This window comes from Carcharhinus amblyrhynchos, chromosome 12 (genome assembly GCF_965287045.1).
Source record: "Carcharhinus amblyrhynchos chromosome 12, sCarAmb.v2.hapA, whole genome shotgun sequence".
Lineage (NCBI taxonomy): Eukaryota > Metazoa > Chordata > Chondrichthyes > Carcharhiniformes > Carcharhinidae > Carcharhinus > Carcharhinus amblyrhynchos.
In genome coordinates this window covers 69885889-69910870 of record NC_137335.1, presented here as the reverse complement: position 1 = coordinate 69910870, position 24982 = coordinate 69885889, and the positions used below count along the sequence as shown (strand labels likewise).

The 24982-nt window shown below is 45.1% G+C and overlaps 1 protein-coding gene across 3 annotated transcripts in view; it reads left to right on the top strand.

The window, feature by feature from the left end:
• chrm3b (cholinergic receptor, muscarinic 3b) overlaps window positions 1-24982 on the top strand; it is a 235032-nt gene that overhangs the window by 147996 nt on the left and 62054 nt on the right. The window contains exons 1-2 of one of the 3 annotated variants that reach the window (XR_013888315.1): window positions 16042-16068; window positions 20394-20767. The exons of 1 other annotated variant lie outside the window; for it this stretch is intronic. Coding sequence is in view for 1 of the 2 variants with exons in the window: in XM_080200675.1 (XP_080056801.1) it covers window positions 16052-16068 (17 nt within the window). In the remaining variant the exon portion in view is untranslated. Of the gene's footprint in view, window positions 1-16036; window positions 16069-20393; window positions 20768-24982 lie in introns of those variants that run through there. One more of the 3 variants, XM_080200675.1, reaches the window with a different exon arrangement.

Here is a 24982-nt window from a genome sequence, read left to right as displayed (position 1 = left end):
AAATTTGATTTGATTTGATTTGATCTGAGTTATTATTGTCACGTGTATTAACATACAGTGAAAAGTATTGTCTCTTGCGCTCTGTACAGACAAAGCATACCGTTCATAGACAAGGAAAGGAGAGAGTGCAGAATGTAGTGTCACATTCATAGCTAGGGTGTAGAGAAAGATCAACTTAATGCGAGGTAGGTCCATTCAAAAGTCTGACAGCAGCAGGGAAGAAACTGTTCTTGAGTCGGTTGGTAGGTGACCTCAGACTTTTGTGTCTTTTTCTCGATGGAAGAAGGTGGAAGAAAGAATGTCCGAAGTGCAGAAGGTCCTTAATTATGCTGGCTGCTTTGCCAAGATAGTGGGAAGTGTAGACAGAGTCAATGGATGGAGAGGTTGGTTTGCATGATAGATTGGGCTATTCACAACCTTTTGTAGTTTCTTGCAGTCTTGGGCAAAGCAGGAGCTATATCAAGCTGTGATACAACCAGAAAGAATGTATTCTATGGTGCATCTGTAGTAGTTGATAAGAATTGCTGGATCAACGTGCCCCCCAACTCAATTTTCAAGTTTGCTGATGATATCACCGTTGTGGGGCAGATCTCAAACAATGTTGAGACAGAGTACAGGGATGAGACAGAAAATCTGGTGAACTGGTGCAATGACAATAATCTCTCCCTCAATGTCAACAAAACAAAAGAGATTTCAGGAAATGTAGTGGAGAACATGCCTCTGTCTACATCAAAGGCGATGAAGTAAAAATGGTCAAAAGCTTCAAGTTTTTAGATGTCCAGATCACTAACAATCTGTTCTGGTCTTCCCCCAATTGCCTACACTATAGTTAAGCAAGCCCACCATTGCCTCTACGTTCTCAGAAGACTAAGGAAATTTGGCATGTCAGCTATGATTCTGCGGGGGGGGGGGTTCTTAAGTGGGGGCCACAATGCCAGGATGCCCCAGGACATCTGGATCTGTTCCTGAGTGCAAGGGAGGGAGGTGCATCCAGGATGCAAAAAACTTGATTCACATTTCTCCACTGAACATAGGACAAAACAAAGAAGATTATATCACAGGAACAGGCCTTCCAAGCCTGCAGCAACCAGGCTGCCTATCTGATTTGTAATCCCCTACCCTTCCAGGGACCATTTGCTTCTATTCCCACTCCATTCATGTAGCTGTAAAGATGTCCCTGAAAGGTCTGCGACCTCCATGACCTCCCCTAGCAGTGAGTTCCAGACACCCACCACCCTGTCTGTGCAATTAAGCATGCCTCTTACATCTCCTTTAAACCTTGCCCCTTGCACCCAAAACCCATGTCCCCTAGAAGTTGCTGCAAATTGAGTGGAGAATTGATAGGTGTTCATTTCTTGACTCAGAACCACCCATGCTGTCAATGATAGCCTGAATCTCCCCTTCGCTGGACAGCTCCAGTGCCCACTCCTCAAAGGGGGTGAGGACCTGGAGGTCTGGCTCCCCACCCCTTGTCTTCGGCCTCTGTCGGGCGTTTTTGGTTGATCTTCTCCTGTGGAGACAGAAGGAGCCATTGGAAGAAATGGTGGCGTGACTCCTGCAGAGTATCAGGTGGTGGTCCTTAGAGGGCAAGCGCAGTACTACTCTTGGGGGGAGGGGGGTAGGAAGGGGGTGCTTAGGTGTCGGGGCCGGAAGCATTCAGAGTGTGGGGGGTGGGAGGATCTGGGGCTGATTTGGGGGAAGATGCTAGATGGGGTTAAGCACTCTCCCTTGCTGCCTGGATGAGGTCATTGACCTTCTTGCAGCACTGCTTCTCTGTTCTGAGGGTCAGTGCCATGGCACTGACAGAAGGGGCCTTCCACGCCACATTGTCAACACCCTCCCTGGATCTGCGTCCTGTTGGGAGGAAGAGGGTATCCCGCCTCACCTCTGCAGCATCCAGCAGCCTCCCCAGGTCGCCCTCAGTAAATCTGGGGACTGAACGTGTGGTCATTTTATTCCTGCACTGCCTGCCTGCCTACCCACCCTTGGGGTGTTTATGGAGTTGCCCCTTGTTATGGCAGATCAGCTGCAGGCAGAGTATTCCAGCAAGTTACGTGCACTCTGCTTGTCAGCATTGAGGGGAAGACAAGTGAGCAGATGTACCGATGGGGGGGGAGGTGGTATATCAGCCCTTCTATGATTGGGGACAGGGGAGAGAGAGGGAGGTTTCACACCGCCATTGGGGTCAGGGGAAGATGGGTGCCTCGTGCAGGACGGTCCGGGGTGGAGGGGAGGGGAGACTGGGGATCACTCTGCCTGATATTGTTGCGGTGAGGGGTGGGGGCTCTGCTACTCTGCCTGAGATTGCTGGGGGAGAGGGGGGCTGTTGCAACTCTGCCTGAGATTGGTGTGGGGGGAGGGGGCGCTACCACTCTGTTTGCAATCAGTGGTGGGGAGGGGGAGGCCGGTGCCTGAGATCAGTGTGGGGGAAGAAGCCGCGACCAGTCTGGATGGTGGGACCATAGGGTGATAAGGAGATTAGTAATGTTTGGAGAGGGCAATATCTGTGGAGGTGAGGGGGAGGCATTATCCTGCCTGGGAGGGATGTGGCAGGCCAGCAGCATTCTTTTTTGCACATGTGCAGTTGGAGGCTGTGATTGGAGCTGCAGGATTTCAGACGTGTTAAGCCCCGCCCCCAGGCTTACGCAGCGCAATTCGGAATTGCTGACATTTTTGCAGGCAGGGTGCGTATGGGGGCGCCTGAGAACAAGTCTAAAAGTCGGATCTGAAACACTCCCAGTTTCAGCCCCGCCCAGTAGTTAGAACCAAAATGGTAAAATAGGGCTCTGAGAGTTATATGACTAGAGACAATTTTACAGTAAACAGCAAAAATTTCCCACAGACATTTGTCTGGGGAGGGGGAGGATTAGATTTTGTATTGGAACTTGCAGTCATCAGAAGTCTGTTCTGGTGCAGTGGCCTGTTTAGGAGATCTGGAACCTATGTGACGAGGTATCTGCTTATCAAATCGGATCAAAGGATAGTTAGTGAACTGTGCAGAATCTGGAAGGGAAGTATAAAATAGAACATTTAATTCAAAGGCAGAACAGAAAGTGTGAGAGCAAGAGGGAGCAAGAAATGGGATTAAAAGGGAGCGATGAAAAGGAGAGAAAGAAAAAGGAAGCTTTTAAAAATTTTGTCAAGTCTCCAACGATAATTAAAAGCTGAAGGATTGCGAATTCACACTTGTATAAGTGAATTTTCAGTGCAAAAGAGACTATTTAGCAATGACAAAGACTTAATACACCATTAAAAATTCACATAACAAGAATGTGCAGGTCCTTAATATTTTCTGGCACATTTCGGGGTTAAATATCACAAAGTATATTAACTTCACCCTGTTCCATGTACTTCAAAGCTGGCAGGATGCTGGTATAACACGGCTTCAAAAGGGATAAGGTAAATTGGACAACAATTCCTGATTTCTGTGTTAAACTGACCAGGTGCAATATCTTGGGCAGGATTTTCAGGCCTCATTTGCCTGAGGGCAACGGACCTTTCCACGGTCTGCCCCTCACCTGCTCCAATTCCCATGGCCAACAGGATGGTAAAATTCATCCCCTTGTCTGACTTACACTTGAATACCAGGGAGCACTATTAGCTCCACCATTATTTTTAAAGTTTATTTATTCATGTCATAAATATATAAAAAGGAAGAGGCTGGCTAGGGTGAACATTGGACCCTTAGAGGGTGAGAGGGGGGACTTAGTGGTGGGGGATGGGGAAATGGCTGAGGCCTTGAATAACTGTTTTGCATCGGTCTTCACGGAGGAGGATGTGAATAGTTTGCTGGGTGTTAGCGATGGAAAGATGGTAGGAGTGGAGGGCCTGAATGACATTATTGTTACTAGAGAGGCAGTACTCGACAGACTGGAGGGACTGACTGTGGACAAGTCCCCAGGACCGGATGGAATGCATCCAAGGGTTCTGAAAGAAATGGCGGAGGTGATAGTGGATACCTTGATGATTATTTTCTAAACCTCGCTGGATTCCGGGAAAGTGCCGGAAGATTGGAAAACGGCTAATGTTACGCCATTGTTTAAGAAGGGTAGCAGGCAAAAGGCAGGGAATTATAGGCCGGTTAGTTTAACGCCTGTTGTAGGTAAAATGCTTGAATCCGTAATCAAGGAGAAAATAGCAAGGCATCTTGAGGAGAATAGTTTGATAGAGCAGACGCAGCACGGTTTCGTTAAGGGGAAGTCGTGTCTGACGAATTTATTGGAATTCTGTGAGGATGTGTCTAGGGCGGTGGATAGAGGAGAACCCGTGGATGTGGTGTTTCTTGATTTTCAGAAGGCGTTTGATAAGGTGCCGCACAAGAGGTTATTACAGAAGGTCAGGGGGCATGGAGTTGGGGGTAGGGTGTTAGCGTGGATAGAGGATTGGCTGTCAAATAGGAGGCAGAGAGTGGGGGTCAATGGGTGCTATTCGGATTGGTGGTTGGTGACTAGTGGAGTGCCCCAGGGGTCAGTGCTGGGGCCTCAGCTATTCACCATTTATATAAATGATCTGGAGGAGGGAACCGAGTGTATGGTGTTGAAATTTGCTGATGACACCAAGATTGGTGGAACGGCAAATTGTGCAGAGGGTGTGGAGAGTCTGCAGAAGGATCTAGATAGGCTGGGCGAATGGGCGAGGAACTGGCAAATGGAATTTAATGTTGGCAAGTGTGAAGTTGTCCACTTTGGTAGGAATAATGGTAGGAAGGACTACTACTTTCATGGCAAAAAACTGCAGCATGCTACAGTGCAGAGGGACCTCAGGGTCCTTGTGCATGAGTCGCAAAAACCCAGCTTGCAGGTGCAGCAGGTGGTCAGGAAGGTGAATGGGATGCTGGCCTTCATAGCGAGGGGGATTGAATATAAAAGTAGGGAGGTCTTGCTGCAACTGTACAGGGCACTGGTGAGGCCGCAGCTGGAGTACTCTGTGAAGTTTTGGTCGCCGCACTTATGCAAGGATATTTTTGCCTTGGAGGGAGTGCAGAGGAGGTTCACTAGGCTGATACCGGAGTTGAGGGGGTTGAGCTATGAGGAGAGGCTGAATAAACTAGGCTTGTACTTGTTAGAGTTTAGAAGAATGAGGGGAGATCTCATTGAGACATATAAGATGATGAATGGGATGGATAGGATAGAGGTGGAGAGGCTCTTCCCACTCAGAAAGGACAGTAGGACTAGAGGGCACAGCCTCAAGATAAGGGGGGGGTGCAGTTTAGAACGGAGTTGAGGAGGAACTTCTTCACTCAAAGGGTGGTGAATCTCTGGAATTCTCTACCCGTTGAAGTGGTGGAGGCTGCCTCGCTAAATATTTTTAAGACGCGGGTTGATAGGTTTTTGATAGGCAAGGGGATTAATGGTTATGGGGAGAAGGTGGGAAAGTGGAACTGAGCCACGTCAGATCAGCCATGATCTTATTGAATGGCGGGGCAGGCTCGAAGGGCCAGATGGCCTACTCCTGCTCCTATTTCTTATGTTCTTATGTTCTTATAAGTAGGCTTACATTCACACTGCAATGAAGTTACTGTGAAAACCCCCTAGTCACCAGACTCCGGTGCCTGTTCGAGGGAGAATTTAGCATGGCCAATTCACCTAACCTGCACGTCATTGGGAGGAAACCCACACAGATACAGGGAGAATGTCTGTGTGGAGTTTGCACAATGATCCAAGCCGGGAATCAAACCCAGATCCCTGGCACTGTGAGTAAAGTTTTTGTTTAAAGTTTATTTATTAGTCACAACTAAGACTTACATTAGCACTACAATTAAGTTACTGCGAAATTCCCCGAGTCGCCACACTCCAGCACCTGTTCAGGTCACTGCACCTAACCAGCATGTCTTTCGGACTGTGGGAGGAAACCGGAGCACCCGGAGGAAACCCATGCAGATATGGGGAGAATGTGCAAACTCCACACAAACAGCGACCCAAGCCGGGAATCGAACCCGGGTCCCTGGCGCTGTGAGGCAGCAGTGCTAACCATTGTGCCACCATGCCGCAAAATCCTACCCAGTAACTTTTATTCCTTCTTCTTCAGGAACTGCCTGGTCTGTTGCATATTTCCAGCATTTTCTGTTTTAACCAGCATAAAAGTTGTGTGTGTTCAAATTCCAATTCTAAACAATTCAGCAGAGCAATTAGCAAATTGATTTATTATTCTACATATAAAGGCATCGTGATCAAAATATTGAGATAAGTGCACAATAAAGTACTCTAACTGACTCACCAGCTGGGAATGCTGATGCATTATAAATGAAACTGGATAGCAGTAAATTAGATACTAGTCTTACATCTCTGAGACCTGGGATGGAAGTCTCTCTTTGCTGACTATACGGTGCCTTAGTGCCTTAATGTTGGTCAGTGTCAACCCTATTCATTGTGGGCACGTTGCACAGTGGTTAGCACTGCTGCTTCACAGCACCAGGAACCCAGGTTCGATTCTTGGCTTGGGACGTTGTCTGTGTGGAACCTGAATGTTCTTCCCATACCTGTGTGGGTTTCCTCTGAGTGCTGCAGTTTCCTCCCATAGACTGAAAAATGTACTGGTTAGGTGCATTGGCCATGCTAAATTCTACCTCAGTGTACCCAAACAGGCGCCAGAGTGTGGCAACTAGGGGATTTTTGAGTAACTTCATTGCAGTGTTAATGTAAGCCGACTTGTGACACTAATAAATAAAACTAAGATGTACAGATTAGATGGATTAGCCATGTTAAATTGCCCCTTAGTATCCCAAAGTGGGTAGGATAGGGGGATTAGATGTATTACATATGTATGGTTGCAGGGATCGGGCGGGGGGTGGGGTTGGTGCTGGATAAGATACTCTGTCAGGAAGTCAGTGCAGGCTCAATGGGCCAAATGGCCTATTCTGCACTGTGGGGATTCTATGATCAAACTACAAAATTACATCCTTGTGCCAATTATTTACAAAACAATGCCAAAGCTTTGCAAACTTCTCGGAGCACCTTTTCAAACCAAGGACATTTTAACCAAATGGATGAAACAGAAACACAACCAAGCCGAGAAACGAACCTGAGTTCCTGGCGCTCAGGGGTTAGCAGTTGCAATATTAACCCAGCACTGACTATCACTTGTCCACATTTCAGCCTTTTCTTTTGCTCAAGGATAGTCCTGCAGCTGACAGCACTTAAGGTGCAGATACTGGTACCTTATAAAAGAGTTTAGGGTCTCTGCCACCACTACCAAATTGGGCAGCGAATTCCAGACACCCACTACCTTCTGCGTAAGAAGTTTTTCCTCATTTCCCTCTACGCCTTCTGCCATTTATCTTGAATCTATGTCCTCTGGTTCTAGAATTCACCGCCAAGGGAAAGAATTTTATCTTGTCTACCCTATCTGATTGTCATTCTGTTTGTTACTCTTTGAAGGCCCTCAGTTGGCTGGTGGGGAAGAAAAATCATCCACAAAGCTCTGGACTTAAATGGGGTGGAGATAGAAAAGTGGCCAGGTCCCCTCTGCTGCCCTCCCCCGCCTCCAATCCAATGACCCTGCCTCCAAACATAACCCGGGAGGTGGGGGGAGGACATTAAATTCCACCGACAAGAGATTTCAAGCTAGGTTCAACACGTGCAAGTGAAGGGTGACAGTGACTGTTTTAAAGGAACGTCACCTTTGTGGACCTTCGGTTGTGTGACTGCCAAGCAGTCCAAGTAATTAATGCACAAGCTGAGGACAGTGACAGCCACAGCTGTTAGCAGAGTGATGTTAATAGACTGGAGGGTCCCAGCAGCAGCTAATACGAATAGGAGCCTGCCACAGTCAAATGCCATTTTAACAATCACCCCACATGGATAATATGATATCTGTCATTCACTTAAATTAATCTGTTGTGGGCAGTGATCATTAATAACGTCTGCAGATTTGATAGCACAATTCCTTTTCAGCCTTTGGCTCGGGGAATCATGCCATCATTTTGTCCCCATGTTGAATTCGAACATATTTTTATTTCCAGCACCTGGTGACACAAAACTTGTCTGTTTCCGGAAATTGCTGCCTCCCTGAATCCCAAAGCACAGTTAACAATGGGTCAAGGTTGTATGATTCATTTACCGACAATCCTTCTGCTTATTGCTGCATAGATTCACATATTTCATTGATGCTTGTGATGTTCTCGGAGCCAATTAATTCTCTTTGGAATCGCTTGGCGTTCCAAATAAGTTTTGAGCCTGGAACATGCGTGCGAACGCTTGGCACGTTGCTAATTAAATCCCCCTCTCGGGTATTTTAATGAGGGGATTAACCCTTAATGATAAACAGGTTAAGATCTCTATAATCGTAAAGAGACAGGTTCATGGAAGTGCTTCTGTATCACATTAAGAAAACTTCTGCATTTTCTGACTCACATGAAATTATCGCTAGGTTGATGCATCAGAAGATAAGATGGGAGCTACATTAGTTGCTTTAAGCAAATTTCTTTCATGTGTTAGAATAGTACTGTGCAGAAGGAGGCCTTTCAGTCTATCAAGTCTGTGCTGTCTCTTTTGAATAGCAATCCAGTTAGTCCCAATCCTACCCCCGCCCCCCCAACTCCTTCCCCATATCCCGGAATTTAATTTTTCCCTTCAAGCATTTATTCATTTACTTTTCGAAGGTTAAAATTGACTCTGAATCCATCAGCCTAGCATTTATTGCATTTGAAATGCTAACCTTTTACTTCTGGCAGCTTTACTTCTTTTGCCACTCACTGGAATCTGTGCTTTATGGTTATATGGGGACCTGTGTGGCTAAACACACATGTTGCCTGGAGTTAACTGCTTCTGCTCCTATCCTGACCTCATACAGGCCCTGAACACGTCAAAGTTGTTTGGTAAATACCCCAAGCATGTGGAATGATGTAGAAACATACAAAATAGGATCAGGAGGAGGCCATTTGGCCCTTTGAGCCTGCTCTGCTCATTCATTATGATCATGGCTGATCATCTAAACTAGTAGGATGGCACGGTGGCACAGTAGTTAGCACTGCTGCCTCACAGCTCCAGGGACCTGTGTTCAATTCCCAGCTTGGGTCATTCCCTGTGTGGATTTTTCATGTTCTCCCAGTGTCTACATGGGTTTCCTCCGGGTGCTCCGGTTTCCTACCACAATCCTAAGATGTGTGGGTTAGGTACATTGGCTGCACTAAATTGCCCTTTAATGTCCCAGGATGCATAGGTTAGAGGGATTCGTGGGGCAAATGTGTGTTATTAGGGAGATAAGGCTTGAGTGGGATTGTTGTTGGTGCAGATTTGATGGACCAAAAGGCCTCCTCTGCACTGTAGGTTTTCTATGTTTCTATGCTATATCTAACTACTTCTTGAAAACGAACAATGTTCTGGGATCCATTACTTTCTGTGGTGGCGAATTCCACAATTCTGTATCCTAAACAGTCTATCACATATCCTCAGGCTGTGACCCCTTGTTCTGGACACCCCACCATCGGGAACATCCTTCTTGCATCTACCCTATCTAGTCCTGGTTGGCTCATGAGAAAATACCCAATTCTTCAGGGTCGATTTTGAGTGGGGCCAAGTAGTAATTAGTGGGTTTGATAGGTCATGTATCAAGCCATTCCTAGCTCACCAAAACCTGGATCATTTTAACACATATCTAGATAAAGCAAATCCAGAATTCGATTTCAAGGTAAGTCCAAACAGTAGGGAACCATAGGCCAGAAAATTTTATTAATTTAAAATGAATTTTAAGCAGATATTATGAAGAAATGTCTTTACTCGAAGGCTGGTAAACATTTGGAAGAATATAACAGCCAAAGTCGTGGAGTTAAAGACATCAGAGACATTTTTAAATTCAGGTGGCAATTAGGCAACGCTACCAACTATGAGCCTCAGTGGAACAAATGGCCTATTCTCGGATTTGTACTGAATCTGCTGGTGAAATATTAAATTAGCGCAGAATGGCTGGCACAGTGGCACAACGGTTAGCACTGCGGCTTCATAGCACCAGGGTCCCAGGTTCAATTCCAGCCTTGGGTCACTGTAGAGTTTGCACATTCTCCCCATGTCTGCATGGGTTTCCTCCAGGCACTCTAGTTTCCTCCCCCAGTCCAAAGATGTGCAAGTTAGTTGATTGGCCATGCTAAATTAACCTTAGTGTCAGGGGATTAGTGGGGTAAATGTGTGCGGTAATGGGAATATGGCCTTGGTGGGATTGTGGTTAGTACAGACTTGATGGGCCAAATGGCCTCCTTCTATACTGTGGGGATTCAATGAATGAGAACTTTGCAAAAATGTGTCTTTTCGAGATGATGAAAAGAATGTGAATATTGGAGTTCTGAAATAAAAGCAGAAATTTCTGGAATTACATTGCATTTGACAAGAGGAAGAGATGTTTCAGGTTGGCCCCCTTCATCACTATGAAGTAAATCCTACTTTAAAATAAACATGGAAAGTAAAATCTCCATGTTTAAAGTAGTTCATCTGTGTAGTGCTATACAAAAGCCTGTTAGTAAATTGCTTCTTGAGTTTTGGACCAGGACCAATGCTGAAAAAAAGAATTTTAACAGTTGTGGTGCCAAAGTTCCATTGTCTTTGGAACAATGTGAACATCATGTCGAAAAGTTGTGATTGACTCTGCAACGTCAAGATTTAATTGGAGCCTAGGTTTACAGAGAGCTTTGTTCTGCATCAGTGAAACATCCTAAAAGGTCATTGACCAGGAACATGAACTCTGCTCCTCCCTCCACAGATTCTGCCTCACCTGCTGCGTGCTTTCCAGCATGTGTTCATTTTCTTTATTCATTCATTGGACATGGGTGTCACTGGCTAGCCAGCATTTATTGCCCATCCCTAGTTACCCAAAGCACTTTAGAGTCAGCCACATTGATATGGCTGTGGAATCACATGTCGGCCAGATAAGGTAAGTACAGCAGATTTCCTTCCCTAAAGGACATTAGTGAACCAATGGGTTTTTCCGACAATCAACAATGGTTTCATGTCATCAGTAGATTCTTAATTCCAAATATTGTTTATTGAATTCAAATTCCACCATCTGCCTTGGTGGGATTCGAATCCGGGTCCCCAGAACATTAGCTGAGTTTCTGGATTAATTGTCTAGCGATAATACCCCTACGCCTTCACCTCCCCATAATCCATAAAGGAAGTAGAATTGGAAGATTGTGTTATATTTATATTAGACCATAAGGTATAGGAGCAGAATTAGGCCACTCGGCCCATCACGTCTGCTCTGCCATTCAATCATGGCTGGTATTTTCCTCATCCCCATTCTCCTGCCTTTTCCCCATAGTCCCAATTCCCTTATTAATTAGGAACCTATCTATCTCTGTCTTAAAGACACTCAATGACCTGGCCTCCACAGCCTTCTGCGGCAAAGAGTTCCACAGATTCACCACTCTCAAGCTGAAGAAATGCCTCCTCATCTCTGTTTTAAAGGATCGTCCCGTTAGCCTGAAATTGTGCCTTCTGGTTCTTGTTTTCCCTACTGTGGATACACCCTCTCTACATCCACTCTATCCAGGCATCACAGTATCCTGTAAGTTTCAATAAGTTCCTCCCTCATCTTTCTAAACTCCAAACGATTACAGATCCAGAGACCTCAACCGTTCCTCATATGACAATATTAGCACCAAAATTATTCATTTTCCACAAGTTGAAAGAATTTGATGATTCGCTCCCTTGTATCCATTATGAATATTTACTGGAAGAAACAAAATATAGATACACTCTGCTAGATAGATGATTTCTCTCCATTTATGTATAAAAAGAACCAGCAATGAACAACGTAGTCGCATAATTACATGGGGCTAATTATATTATTTTCATTTAATGCTGTTACATTCCTCTCTTCCTCCAATTATTTTCTTCCTCTTTTCAATTTGATTTGATTTGATTTCTTATTGTCACATGTATTGCAATACGGTGAAAAGTATTGTTTCTTGCACAAGTCCCCCCAAAGCCTACCCACTAAGTACAAGGCACAAGTCAGGAGAGTGATGGAATACTCCCCCCACTTGCCTGGATGAGTACAGCTTCAACAACACTCAAGAAGCTTGACACCATCCAGGACAAAACAGCCTGCTCGATCAGCATCCCATCCAACAATGACACGCAATGGCAGCAGTGTGTACCATCCACAAAATTGAGCAGGCGATGGCCTAGTGGTGCAATCGCTAGACTATTAACTCAGAAGCTCAGCTAATGTTCTGCGGACTGGGTTTGAATCCTGCCATGGCAGATGGTGGAATTTGTATTCAATAAAAATAGCTGGGATTAAGAATCTACTGTTGACTGTGAAACCATTGTCAATTGTCGGAAAAACCCAACTGGTTCACTAATGTCCTTTAGGGAAGGAAATCTGCCGCCCTTACCCAGTCTGGCCTACATGTGACTCCACAGTGGTTGACTCTCAACTGCCCTTGAGCACCTAGTGATGGACAATAAACGTCGGCCAGCCAGCAACACCCAGATCCCAAGATTGAATAAAAAACAGATGCACTGCAGGAACTCACCAAGGTTCTTTATGCAGCACCTTTCAAACCCATAATTACTACCATCCAGAAAGAAAAGGATAAGAAACAGAAGTGGATGGCATGATGGCACAGTGGTTAGCACTGCTGCCTCACAGCTCCAGGGACCTGGGTTCGATTCCCATCTTGGGTCACTGTCTGTGTGGAGTTTGCACGTTCTCCCCTTGTCTATGCGGGTTTCCTCCGGTTGCTCCAGTTTCCTCCCACAGTCTGAAGACATGCAGGTTAGATTGATTGGCCATACAAGATTGCCCCTTAATGTCCCAGAATGCGTAAGTTAGAGGGATTAACAGGGTCAATATGTAGGTTGAATGGGATAGGGCCTGGATGCAGACTCGATAGTCCGAATGGCCTCCTTCTGCACTGTAGGATTCTATGATTTCAATGATCTGTGATTTTGATGACAGTAGGTACATGTCAGTACCAGCTCTCCCAATTTGTGCTTTTCTCCAACCTTCTCCCCATAACCCTGCACATTCTTCCCTTTCAGCTAACAGACTAATTCCTTTTTGAGTGCCTCCACCAAACCCTCGGGCAGTGCATTCCAAACCCTGTACCACTGGCTATGTGAAAAAGCGTGGATTCATGGCCAGGAATTTCTTCAGATCTGCTCCTGTTACATTTCTATCACATAGAATTCCCACAGTGCAGAAGGAGCCATTCGGCATGTCGAGTCTGCACTGAGTCTTCAACAGAGCATCTTACCCAGGCCCTAGTCCCATAACCCCACACATTTACCACACCCCCCCCCCCGCCCCCAACCTCTCCCCAACCTACACGTCTTGGGACACTAAAGAACAATTTACCGTTGCCAATCTTTGGACTGTGGGAGGAAATCCGAGCACCCGGAGAAACCCACGCAGACACAGGGAGAACGTGCAAACTCTGCACAGTCCCCCAAGGCCGGAATTGAACCCGAGCTCTGTGAGTAGCAGTGCTAACCGCTGTGTCACCATGCCATCAGCAGTGAGGCAGAAGCTGAAAGCTATCTCTGTCCTCTCTCCATCGATGCTGTCAGAGTTGCTGAGATTTTCCAGCATTTTCTGCTTTTTCAGATTTCTACAGTAACTTGCTTTCTCCCTGAAGTTGCAATGTTGAAGTGGATCAGCTGCAAGGAACTTTTTTGTCCCGATGGAAATACTGACTTTACCTTCACAGACCTGGAAATTACAACCCACAATGCTAATGTCCTAATGCATTGTGTTTTATCTCAAATTTCCCTCTGCGCTAATTAGAATAAATGCATTATCACCCTCTCTGAAATAGCAGAGGAAGCGATTGTGGTGAGGTTTTTTTGGATAATGTCCCATGGCTTAATTAGCACAATTACCAGCTTTAGTGGTGTAGTGAAGACAGAAATAATGGGGAAGTTACACAGCAGCAACTGAGCGCCACATAATGTACTGCTAATGTGATGGATACAGACCCCAGGAGAGAACTCCCACACAACAGGAATGCTGCAAATGGCTGCTGACATGATTTTGATGTCCAGGCTATCTTTTAGCCTTTACACCAGAGGCTGGATTTTCTGCTGGTGGGGTGGGTGGCTTTCCCAGCACCTGATCCATGTAAAATACATCCAAACTCTACGAATGGTGTGCTTTGTCTGTATAGCATGCAAGAAACAATATTTTTCACTGTATGCTAATATATGTGACAATAATAAATCAAATCAAATTAAATCAAAGACATGCTGGTTAGATGCATTGGCAATGCTAAACCCTCCCTCAGTGTAGCCAAACAGGCGCTGGAATGTCGCGGCTCAGGGAGTTTCACAGTAACTTCTATGCAGGGTCACCTAGACTTGAAATGTTGACTCTATTCTCTCTCTATGGATGCTGTCAGACCTGCTGAGATTTTCCAGCATTTTCTGTTTTTGTTTGAGATTCCAGCATCCGCACTATTTTGCTTTGATCTTAATGTAACCCTTCTTGTGACGCTAATGAATAAATAAAATAAAACAATCGCAGCACTGTTGTGGCAACAGTCAGTGCAACCCTGACCAGATGCTGGTTGCAAAGTTACTTTAGTTTTTGATGATATTTGTGCAGTGGGTGGTGCAGACAGCCGGGCGCATGTGTTGGCAAGAGGTGAGCAGGAATCCATTCCTCTAAATCCAGCCAAACTTGATTTTTGGAAGCAGGAACTGAAATATACGATGACATTGCACTTTTCAATGCGAAATTTCCCAGAGCAATCGTGGTGCCCATTGTTCAAACTGAAAATATTTGCACATTAAAATATCCCCTCTGAATTTAAACCGGCCGACTTCTGTGTCTTAAGAATTGGATTTGCTGCACTGTGTTGACTTTTATTTAGAAATTAGGTGTGCCAGAAGATTACTTGGAGCTTGACTCAGTCTATCATGCGTTGCTAATGCATGAGAATAGACAAACATTGCTGAAGTCTTGGTTCAGTGTTTATTGCACCCATTCTAATTGGTGGCAAATCACAGTTTCAGGAGACATTGGGCAGAATTTTATTGGCACGTCTGCCTGAGATTTGTATGATCCACCTGAGGCCAACAGAAAATGTTCCCAGAATCAGAGGTGGGCGTGCCAGTAAATTAAGAACGTAAGAACATAAATTTCTGGCCATTGAATGCCCCAGGCCTATTTGGATCCAGATACATTATCATGTAAAGGCGGCAATCTAACAGGTTTCTAAGAATTGGAAATGTTAGTATGTGTGCCAGCGATGCTCCCCCCCAAGCATAGATGCAGCAGAGTGACGCATGTTGGAAGTTCTATACTTTGAGTGGAAGATTTTAAATTACTGATTAATCACACTGAAAGCAAAAAGCCTGTGAACATTCATAAAACTCGTCACAACGGATGGCCCAGTGGCACAGTGGTCAGCACTACTATCTCACAGCTCCATGAACCCGGGTTCAATTCCGGCCTTGGATGACTGTGTGGAGTTTGCATGTTCTCCCTGTGTCTGCATGGGTTTCCTCCGGGTGCTCCGGTTTCCTCCCACAGTCCAAAGATGTGCGGGTTAGGTGAATCGGCCATCCTAAATTGTCCCTTAGTGTCAGGAGGTTAGCAGGATAAATATATGGGATTACGGATATAGGGCCTGGGTGGGGTTGTTGTTGGTGCAGGCTCAATGGGCCAAATGGCCTCCTTCTCTCCTGTAGGGATTCAATGATTCTATGTAGCAATTAGTGATATGCATTAAAAAGGTGTTCAGTGAGGAAACTTTACAATCTTTAAAACATATTTGAATGAGTACTTGTGATATCATAATAATCAAGGATATGGGGCAAGTGCGGGAAATGGGATTGGTATTCTTCTTGTGGTAGTTATTGTAGGTGCAGATTCAATGGGCTGATGGGCCTTTTCTGCACTGTGTGTCTCTATGACTCTGCCCATCAGATTACATTGTTATCTATTCCCAATAAATAAGGTTTATATCAGCAACATAAATTTCTGACTTGATGAACCTTTGCTTGTTCCTTGTCTTTTGTGTGCTAGTTATGTGTCTGTAGCACAGGGAGGGGCATACATTACTACAAAAACAAACACGTAAGAGACACATTCACACAAGTGTGTGGAAGCTTTCATGTGGAGGGCAGCAAGGTAGGCAATCTATAATTCTTTACACAGTTATTTATAAAAGTGCTATCAATACTGATGGTGGGAATACTTTGATGGGTAAAGACAGTAAGACTGGAAACATTATTCTTGTACTTTTTGAGAACATGAATAGCAGCAAGTAAAGGAGAGATCACTGCAGGATTTCAGGATTCACCAGAAACTCTTGCACTGTCAGTGGCTCACATTTTTCATTTTATTTGTGAGGCAAGCATCCAAATGTGCACTGAGGACTTCTGCTTTCTTGGAGGAGCCGCGAGTGTTTCCTGAATTATTATGTACCAGACTCTGTAAGCAAAGACTCAATACTGGACACTGCTCTGGTTAATGTATTGGGTTAGCAGCATGAAGGTGGGAAAGATATTAGCAATGAAAAATGGTTCATCTCAGAATTAAACAGGCAAAGCATAAATAAGATCAAGAGAATGTTGTTTTGAGAGAAGAATGAGAGGAAATTGGATAAATTGAAGGATTAAAAACAGCGTCAAACCTCTTTAAATGTGAGATGGTGAATTCTAGCTAATGGGCAAAGATTATTAATTATCTTAATAATCTAATTATTAAGATTAGATTAATAATTAGATTACAGGCTCACTGGGGCGAGACCAGAAATACCCACCCAAGGTCAACGGAAATTTCCGTTGTTGGACCTTCGCCCATGCCAATTCCATGGCGGCAAGGTGGTAGGGTTCAGGCCCATGGATGAGATTTTCTCATCTGCTTTGGGAATGGTCGTGAGCAGGACAGAAAATTTGACGGATCAGCAAAAGGTCTGTTGATTGTGCACGAGCATATCTGGGGGCTTGTAGGCAATGGGGGGGAGGGGGGAGGGTGATGAGCATTGGAAAATCCCACCCTATGTTTGGGGTTGTTCTCTTTGGAGCAGAGGAGGCTGAGAGGGGATTTAATTGTGGTGCATAAAATTCTTAGTTGCTCAGATTGAGTGTTAAGGAAGGACATACTTCCCTCAGCAGAGCAGGTTACGCAGATTGAAAGGAGGTAAATCATAAAATAATTAGAGGCGAGTTGAGGGGAAACTTTGGCACTTAGAGGGTGTTGAAAGTCTGGAGCACTCTGACTCTAGAAGTGGTAGAGACAGGAATCCTCATCACATTAAAAAAGTACTTGAATATGCAAATTGTTTTATTTATTTGTGGGACATGGACATTGCTGGCTGGCCAGCATTTATTGCCCGTCCTTAGTTGCCTATGGGCAGATGAGAGTCAACCACATTGCTGTGGCTCCGAAGTAGTCGTGATGTGGATGTGCCGGCGTTGGACTGGGGTAAACACAGTAAAAAGTCTGACAACACCAGGTTTTAGTCCAACCGATTTATTTGACAGTAAACTCACAAGCTTTCGAGGGGACTCCCTCTTCGTCAGGTGAATGGAGAGTTCTGGCCTCGGACAGAGCATATAAAGCACAGACAGTTTAGAGATTACTGATTAGAATGCGAATCTTTACACCTAACCTGCTGTTCAAGTCCTAAAGTGGACATAAGAACATAAGAACGTAAGAAATAGGAGCAGGAGTAGGCCAACTAGCCCTTCGAGCCTGCCCCGCCATTCAATAAGATCATGGCTGATCTGTCGTGGCTCAGTTCCACATTCCCGCCCTCTCCCCATAACCCTTAATCCCCTCTCTCATCAAAAACCCATCAACCCGCGTCTTAAAAATATTTAGTGAGGCAGCCTCCACCACTTCAACGGGCAGAGAATTCCAGAGATTCACCACCCTTTGAGTGAAGAAGTTCCTCCTCAACTCTGTTCTAAACCGCCCCCCCTTTATCTTGAGGCTGTGCCCCCTAGTCCTACTATCCTTTCTGAGCGGGAAGAGCCTCTCCACCTCTTATCCATCCCATTCATCATCTTATACGTCTCAATGAGATCTCCCCTCATTCTTCTAAACTCTAACGAGTACAAGCCTAATCTATTCAGCCTCTCCTCATAGCTCAACCCCCTCAACTCCGGCATCAGCCTAGTAAACCTCCTCTGCACTCCCTCCAAGGCTAAAATATCCTTGCGTAAGTACGGCGCCCAAAACTGCACACAGTACTCCAGCTGCGGCCTCACCAATGCCCTATACAGCCGCAGCAAGACCTCCCTACTTTTATATTCAATCCCCCTCGCGATGAAGGCCAGCATCCCATTCGCCTTCCTGACCACCTGCTGCACCTGCAAGCTGGGTTTTTGTGACTCATGCACAAGGACCCCGAGGTCCTTCTGCACCGTCGCCTGCTGCAGTTTTTCTCCATGTAAGTAATAATCCTTCCTACCATTATTCCTACCAAAGTGGACCACCTCGCACTTGCCAACATTAAATTCCATTTGCCATTTCTTGGCCCATTCGCCCAGCCTATCTAGATCCTTCTGTAGACTCTCCCCACCCTCCACACAATTTGCCTTTCCACCAATTTTGGTGTCTTCAGCAAATTTCGACATCCTACACTCAGTTCCCTCCCCCAGATCATCTGTATAAATGGTAAATAGCTGAGGCCCCAGCACCGACCCCTGGGGCACTCCACTAGTCACCATCCGCCAATCCGAATAGCACCCATTGACCCCCACTCTCTGCCTCCTATTTGACAACCAGTCCTCTATCCACACTAACACCCTACCCCCAACTCCATGTCCCCTTCTGCAATAACCTCTTGTGAGGTACCTTGTCAAACGCCTTCTGAAAATCCAGAAAGACCACATCCACCGGCTCTCCTCTATCCACCGCCCTAGACACATCCTCATAGAACTCCAGTAAATTTGTCAGACATGACTTCCCTTTAAGGAAACCGTGCTGCGTCTGCTCTATCAAGCAGTTCCCCTCAAGATGCCTCGCTATTTCCTCCTTGATGATGGATTCTAACATTTTACCTACAACAGACGTTAAACTAACAGGCCTATAATTCCCCGCCTTTTGCCTGGCACCCTTCTTAAACAACGGCGTAACATTAGCCGTTGACAAGTGGCTGACAATGTGTGTAGAAGGAGCACTGATCACAGGCTAAAGAGATGTGTATTGTCTCCAGACAGCACAGTGAGTGAGGTTTTGCAAACCCACGCAAGTCGCGGGATGTTGGGTTCATGTCGCACTATCTGTAACCCCCGTGACTTGCCTGAGTTTGCAAAACCTCACTCACTGTGCTGTCTGGAGACAATACACATCTCTTTAACCTGTGATCGGTGCTCCTTCCACACACATTGTCAGCCACTTTAGGACTTGAACAGTAGGTTAGGTGTAAAGATTCGCATTCTAATCAGTAATCTCTAAACTGTCTGTGCTTTATATGCTCTGCCTGAGGCCAGAACTCTCCACTCACCTGACGAAGAGGGAATCCCCTCGAAAGCTTGTGAGTTTACTATCAAATAAATCGGTTGGACTAAAACCTGGTGTTGTCAGACTTTTTACTGTGGTTGCTCCGGAGTAGGTCAGACCAGGGAAGGACAGCAGACTTCCTTCCCTAGAGAACATGAGTGAACTAGATGGGTTTTTCTGACAATCGACAGTAGTTTCACGATTATCAGTAGATTCTTAATTCCAGATGTCTTTTATTGAACTCAGATTCCACCATCTGCCATGGTGGGATTTGAATCCAGGTCCCCAAAACATTAACTGAGTTTCTGAATTAATAGTCTAGTGATAATATCACTAGGCTATCGCCTTCCCCCTAAACTGCACCATTACAGCACATGAGCTGGAAAGTAGGATTAAGTGGGATTAAGCAGGTTAGACCTTTTCCATCACAGACGTTATGGCCTGAACGACCTCCTTCCTGCGGCATTAACTTTCCATGGGAAAGGTTTTCCGGTTTCGCCAGTGGTGGGCATCATCACAGGGCAGGACCAGAAAGTCTCAACCTGTGTTTACAAAACATTGTCCTGGAACATTCTAACAAGGGGAGAAAAGGGTCTTCTTCTGGACTCATAGTTCAGCAGGTGAGGAGTTCCATTAAGATGCAGATGCCAGCCCAAAAAACAAGACACTCAAGACAAAGGTACAAACCGCAACAGAAAAGTAGAGATAAAGCAAGCTAAGAAGGAGTATGGCAAACATGTGACCAATGTCAAAATGCAGATATCTATCAGCAAATCAGGACAGTGTGAATTATTAAGAATGAAGTTAGACCACTCTGAAATATGTGAAGTCATAATATCATCAATCAGAAGATGCCAAACTCCTTATAAATACTGTATTTATAGAAAGTGTTTTACACACAGCAAAATAGTTTTTAAGTCTAATCAGTGGAAGCTTATCCTGCCTAATTTCTTTCACCTCTCCTGCTTTCTCTCCTCCATTATCTCTCTTCTTTTTCATAGAATCCCTACAGCGCAGGAAGAGGCCATTTGGCCCATCGAGCCTGCACCGGCAACAATCTCATCCAGGTCCTGTCCCCTTAACCTTATGTACTTACCCTGCTGTTCCTCCTGACACTAAGGGGCAATTTAGCATGGCCAATCACCTAACCTGCACATCTTTGGAGGGTGGGAGGAAACCGGAGCACCCAGAGGAAACCCATGCTGACATGGAGAGAACATGCAAATTCCATACAGACAGTGACCTAATCTCACCCAGGTCCCTGACCCGGCCATTTGATTAAAATTTTGGTCGTCCAACCTAATATCTCCATTCTCCTTTGGAGCAGGTTGGGATTTTTCGATTGAAATATAAGGTACACAATAAAATGCTAATTGTTCTGGCTATCAAAGAGTCATCCTTACATCTGTAATAGGGATATTACTAACAACAGTAATTAGAGATGTATTGAACAAATTTCCGACGCATCATCAGCATTAGCTGATGATTGAAAGACAGTTGTTGAAGCAATTGGTCCGATTACATTTGTTCTGATTTTTCTTCATTGTCTGGTAGATGTCAGAGTTTTAACTGCACTAGAACAGCTGGGCGAGGGACATGACTAGCTCTGAGGAACAATTCTGTCTTTAGTACTATAGTCAATATATTGTCAAGGGCCCATAGCCTTTGCAGCATTTAGTGTCTTCAGCCAATTCTTGATATGTTGTGGGGTGATTTTTTTTTATTATTCATTTATGGGCCTCACTGGCTGGCCAGCATTTATTACCCACCCCGAGTTACCCCTGGACAGCAGCTGAGAGTCAACCACACATTGTCATGGCTCTGGAGTCACATGTAGGCCAGGCCGGGTAAGGATAGCAGATTTCCTTCCCTAAAGGACATTAGTGAACCAGATGGGTTTTTCTGACAAACAACAGTGGTTTTCATGGTCATCAGTAAATTCTTAATTCCAAGTATTTTTTATTGAATTCAAATTCTACCATCTGCCATGACAGGATTTGAGCCCAGATCCCCAGAATGTTAGCTGAGTTTCTGGATGAAAAGTCTAGCGGTAATACCACTAGACCATTACCTTCCCAAACTGGATTAAGACTGGCATCTGTGATACTGGGGACCTCAAAAGGTGGCCAAGATAGATCATCCACTCAGCACCTCTGGCTGAAGATGGTTGTGAATGCTTCAGCCTTGTTTTTCGCAATGATGTGTTGGGCACCATCATCATTGAGGACAGGATATTTGTGGAGCCTCCTCCTGTTAGTTATTTCATTGTCCGCCACCGTTAACAACTGAATGTGGTGAGACTGCAAAACCTTAATCTGATCCATTGGTTGTGGGAACGCTTAGCTCTGTCTATGGCATGCTATTTCTTTTGTTTAGTGAGCAAATAGTCCTATGTTGTAGCTTTACCGGGTTGTATATGAGGTCTTGTGACACAATGGGTCGCACCCCAATCTCTGGACCAGAAGTTCAAGACCAGCGTCAGGTCTTGTTGGTCACGGAAGGAGTGTTCATTATGCAGTTCAATGGGCTGCTGACTAGCTTGGGAATTCTCTCCCACTATTCCCTAAAGGGAAAAACACTGTGGATGTGTGAAAATGAGCTAAAAAATAACAGGCTGACACCTCATTTTGGTGCTGCTCCTAACATGTCCCCCTAAATACTTCATTGGAACAGGGTTGATTCCCCAACTTGATGCTGATGGTAAAGTGGGGGATATGCTGGTCCATGAGGTTATCAACCACATGGTGACACAGTGGTTAGCACTGCTGCCTTACAGCACCAGGGACCCAGGTTTGAGGATCTGGGGAGGGAGTATGAGAAGCTGGGAATGGAATTAAAAAGTAGAACCGACAAGGTGGTTATCTCTGGGCTACTGCCTGAACCGTGTGCAGACGGACGTAGGGTTGACAGGATTAAGGAAGTGAATGGGTGGCTCAGGGATTGGTGTGGGAGGAATGGGTTTGAATTTATGGGGCATTGGCACCAGTATTGGGGTAGGTGGGACCTGTTTTTGATAGGAGAGGGGATTAAGGGGTATGGGGAGAGGGCGGGAAAGTTGAACTGAGCAGCGACAGATCAGCCATGATCTTATTGAATGGCGGGGCAGGCTCGAAGGGCTGGTTGGCCTACTCCTGCTCCTATTTCTTATGTTCTTATGTTATGTTTGATTCCCAACTTGGGTCACTGTCTGTGTGGAGTCTGCACATTCTCCTCATGGTCTGCATGGATTTCCTCCGGGTGTTCCGGTTTCCTCCCACAGTTCAAAAGAAATGTCAGTGCATTGGCCATGCTAAATTCTTCCTCAGTGTACCCAAACAGGTGCCGGAATGTGACAACTAGGGGATTTTCACAGCAACTTCATTGCAGTGTTAATGTAAACCTACTTGTGACACTAATAAATCAACTTTTCTGCTGCTACCAATGGCCCAGAATGCCTCATGAATGCTGAGTTTTTGGCTGCTCGATCTGTTCTGCATCTATCCTATTCAGCATAGAGGTAATGACATACAACATAGTGCGGCGGCAGTATGCTCAGTCTGAAGACAGGACTTTCTCTTCACAAGGACTTGTGGTGCTCACTCTAGCCTATATTATCATGGACAAATGCAGCTGTAACAGGTAGATTGTTAAGGACGAGGCCTAGTAGGTTTTTCCCTCTAGTTGGTTCTCTCGCCATGCGCCACAGGCCCAGTCTGGCAGCTGTGTCCTCCAGGACTCAGCCAGCTCGGTAAGAAGGGATGTGACCTGTGATGGAATAAATAAAGATACGGTTGACAGAAAAAAAGTAAACGGTTGTGGTAAATTAACTTTTCTTGAACTGAGAGGCAGTGGTTAATAGGTTGTTAATATCATTTCCCATTGTAAATAAATCATTTGAATGTTATCATCAAAGCTGGATATCAAAGTTTCCTGTTGAATATAAATAGTAGCCAATATGATGGTATTTGATGCAAAAACTCTTTTAGGATCTCTTCCCAAGTCTCCTGAGCAACTTCCGGCAATTTCCATAGAAACGATAAATTGGCCACATCATAATGTTTGGCTGGCGATGCAGTCAAATTGCAACTGAATTATGCAATCCTTTCAACTTCCTAGCTCCACAATCCCAATGTTTCTTTCCAAAATAAACACTCTCCCTTCACCTCTTTGGCCTCTGGGTGACCACTAACAATGTGATGGGTGTCAAAGTCCATCCAAACTCTTCCCCTCTCTTCTGTTCTCTCTTCCCTCCATAGTGCACTCCAACTCAATTCTGCCAAAAAAAAACCCAATAAACTGACTCCTGAAAATTGGCTGGAGCCAGAGGAACAATCTTGTGGAAAACAGGTTTTTCTCCGTTGAAAGTGTGCCACATTCTGCCATTGCTAAATAATGCTAGCCAGAAACTCTGCTCACTATCGGGTCAAACAATCATACAGTGCAGCAAAGGCCCTTCAGCCAATTGATTTCCCATGTCATTGATACTCATTGAGGAGAAGGAAATCCATATCCTATACCCTCAATTCCTGGATAGGAGGCCATTCAGCCTATCAAGTCTGCACCAACTCTCTGAAGAGCATCTTACCTAGGCATCCCCCCTCTCCCTCACCCCATATAAACCATGGCTAATCAACCTAACCTTCATATCTTTGTTTACGTTTATTTGTTAATGTCACATTGAGGCTTACATTAATGCTGCAATGAAGTGACTGTAAAAATCTCCTAGTTGCCACACTCTGGGGCATGTTTGGTTAAACTAAAGGAGAATTTAGCATGGCCAATGCACCAAACCAGTATGTCTTTTAGACTGTGGGAGGAAACTGAAGGAAACACTGGCAGAAACGGGGAGAATGTGCCAACTCCGCACAGACAGTGACCCAAGCTGGGAATCGAGTCCGGGCCCTTGGCGCTGTGAGGCAGCAGTGCTAACCACCATACCATCGGGCCACCCTTTTGGACATTAAGGAGCAATTTAGCATGGCCATTCCACCTAACCTGCACATCTTTTGGACTGTGGGAAGAAACTGGAGCACAGAGAAAACCCAAGCAGACATGGGGAGAATGTGCAAACTCCACACATATAGTTAGTTACCTGAGGCTGGAATGGAAGCCAGGTCCCTGGCACTGTGAGGCAGCAGTGCCATCATGCTGGATAAGATTGTGCTCAAGTAGATGCTGCAGCCTTCACATTCTGATCTGAAATGCTCAATTTACCAATCATTGGGATGACCAACATACAAGATTGGGTTGACAACTCAACTGGTCCAAACCCCAGCACCATACTGACCTCCACACATATCTGACTGGTAATTTATCTTGCAAGCCGCTGTCCAGCATACCAATACAATTTTCACAACAATTCATGATCTAAAATAGAGATCGTTCACAAGAATTATGGGTTTTCTTGGATAGTAGATGTGCAGGGTGAAAAATTGAAGTCCTTTCCTCTAAAGCTGAGGAATAAAATGTGTTCAGTTATCATGAAGTTATGTCTTAAAGAGTTCAGTTTCTGCAATGATTTGTATTTATTCTGTTTATTGCAAACAACTGGCAGCAAATTGTTCTGCAGGCGATAAAGAAAAATGCATGTTACGGAGAAACATTCATTTCC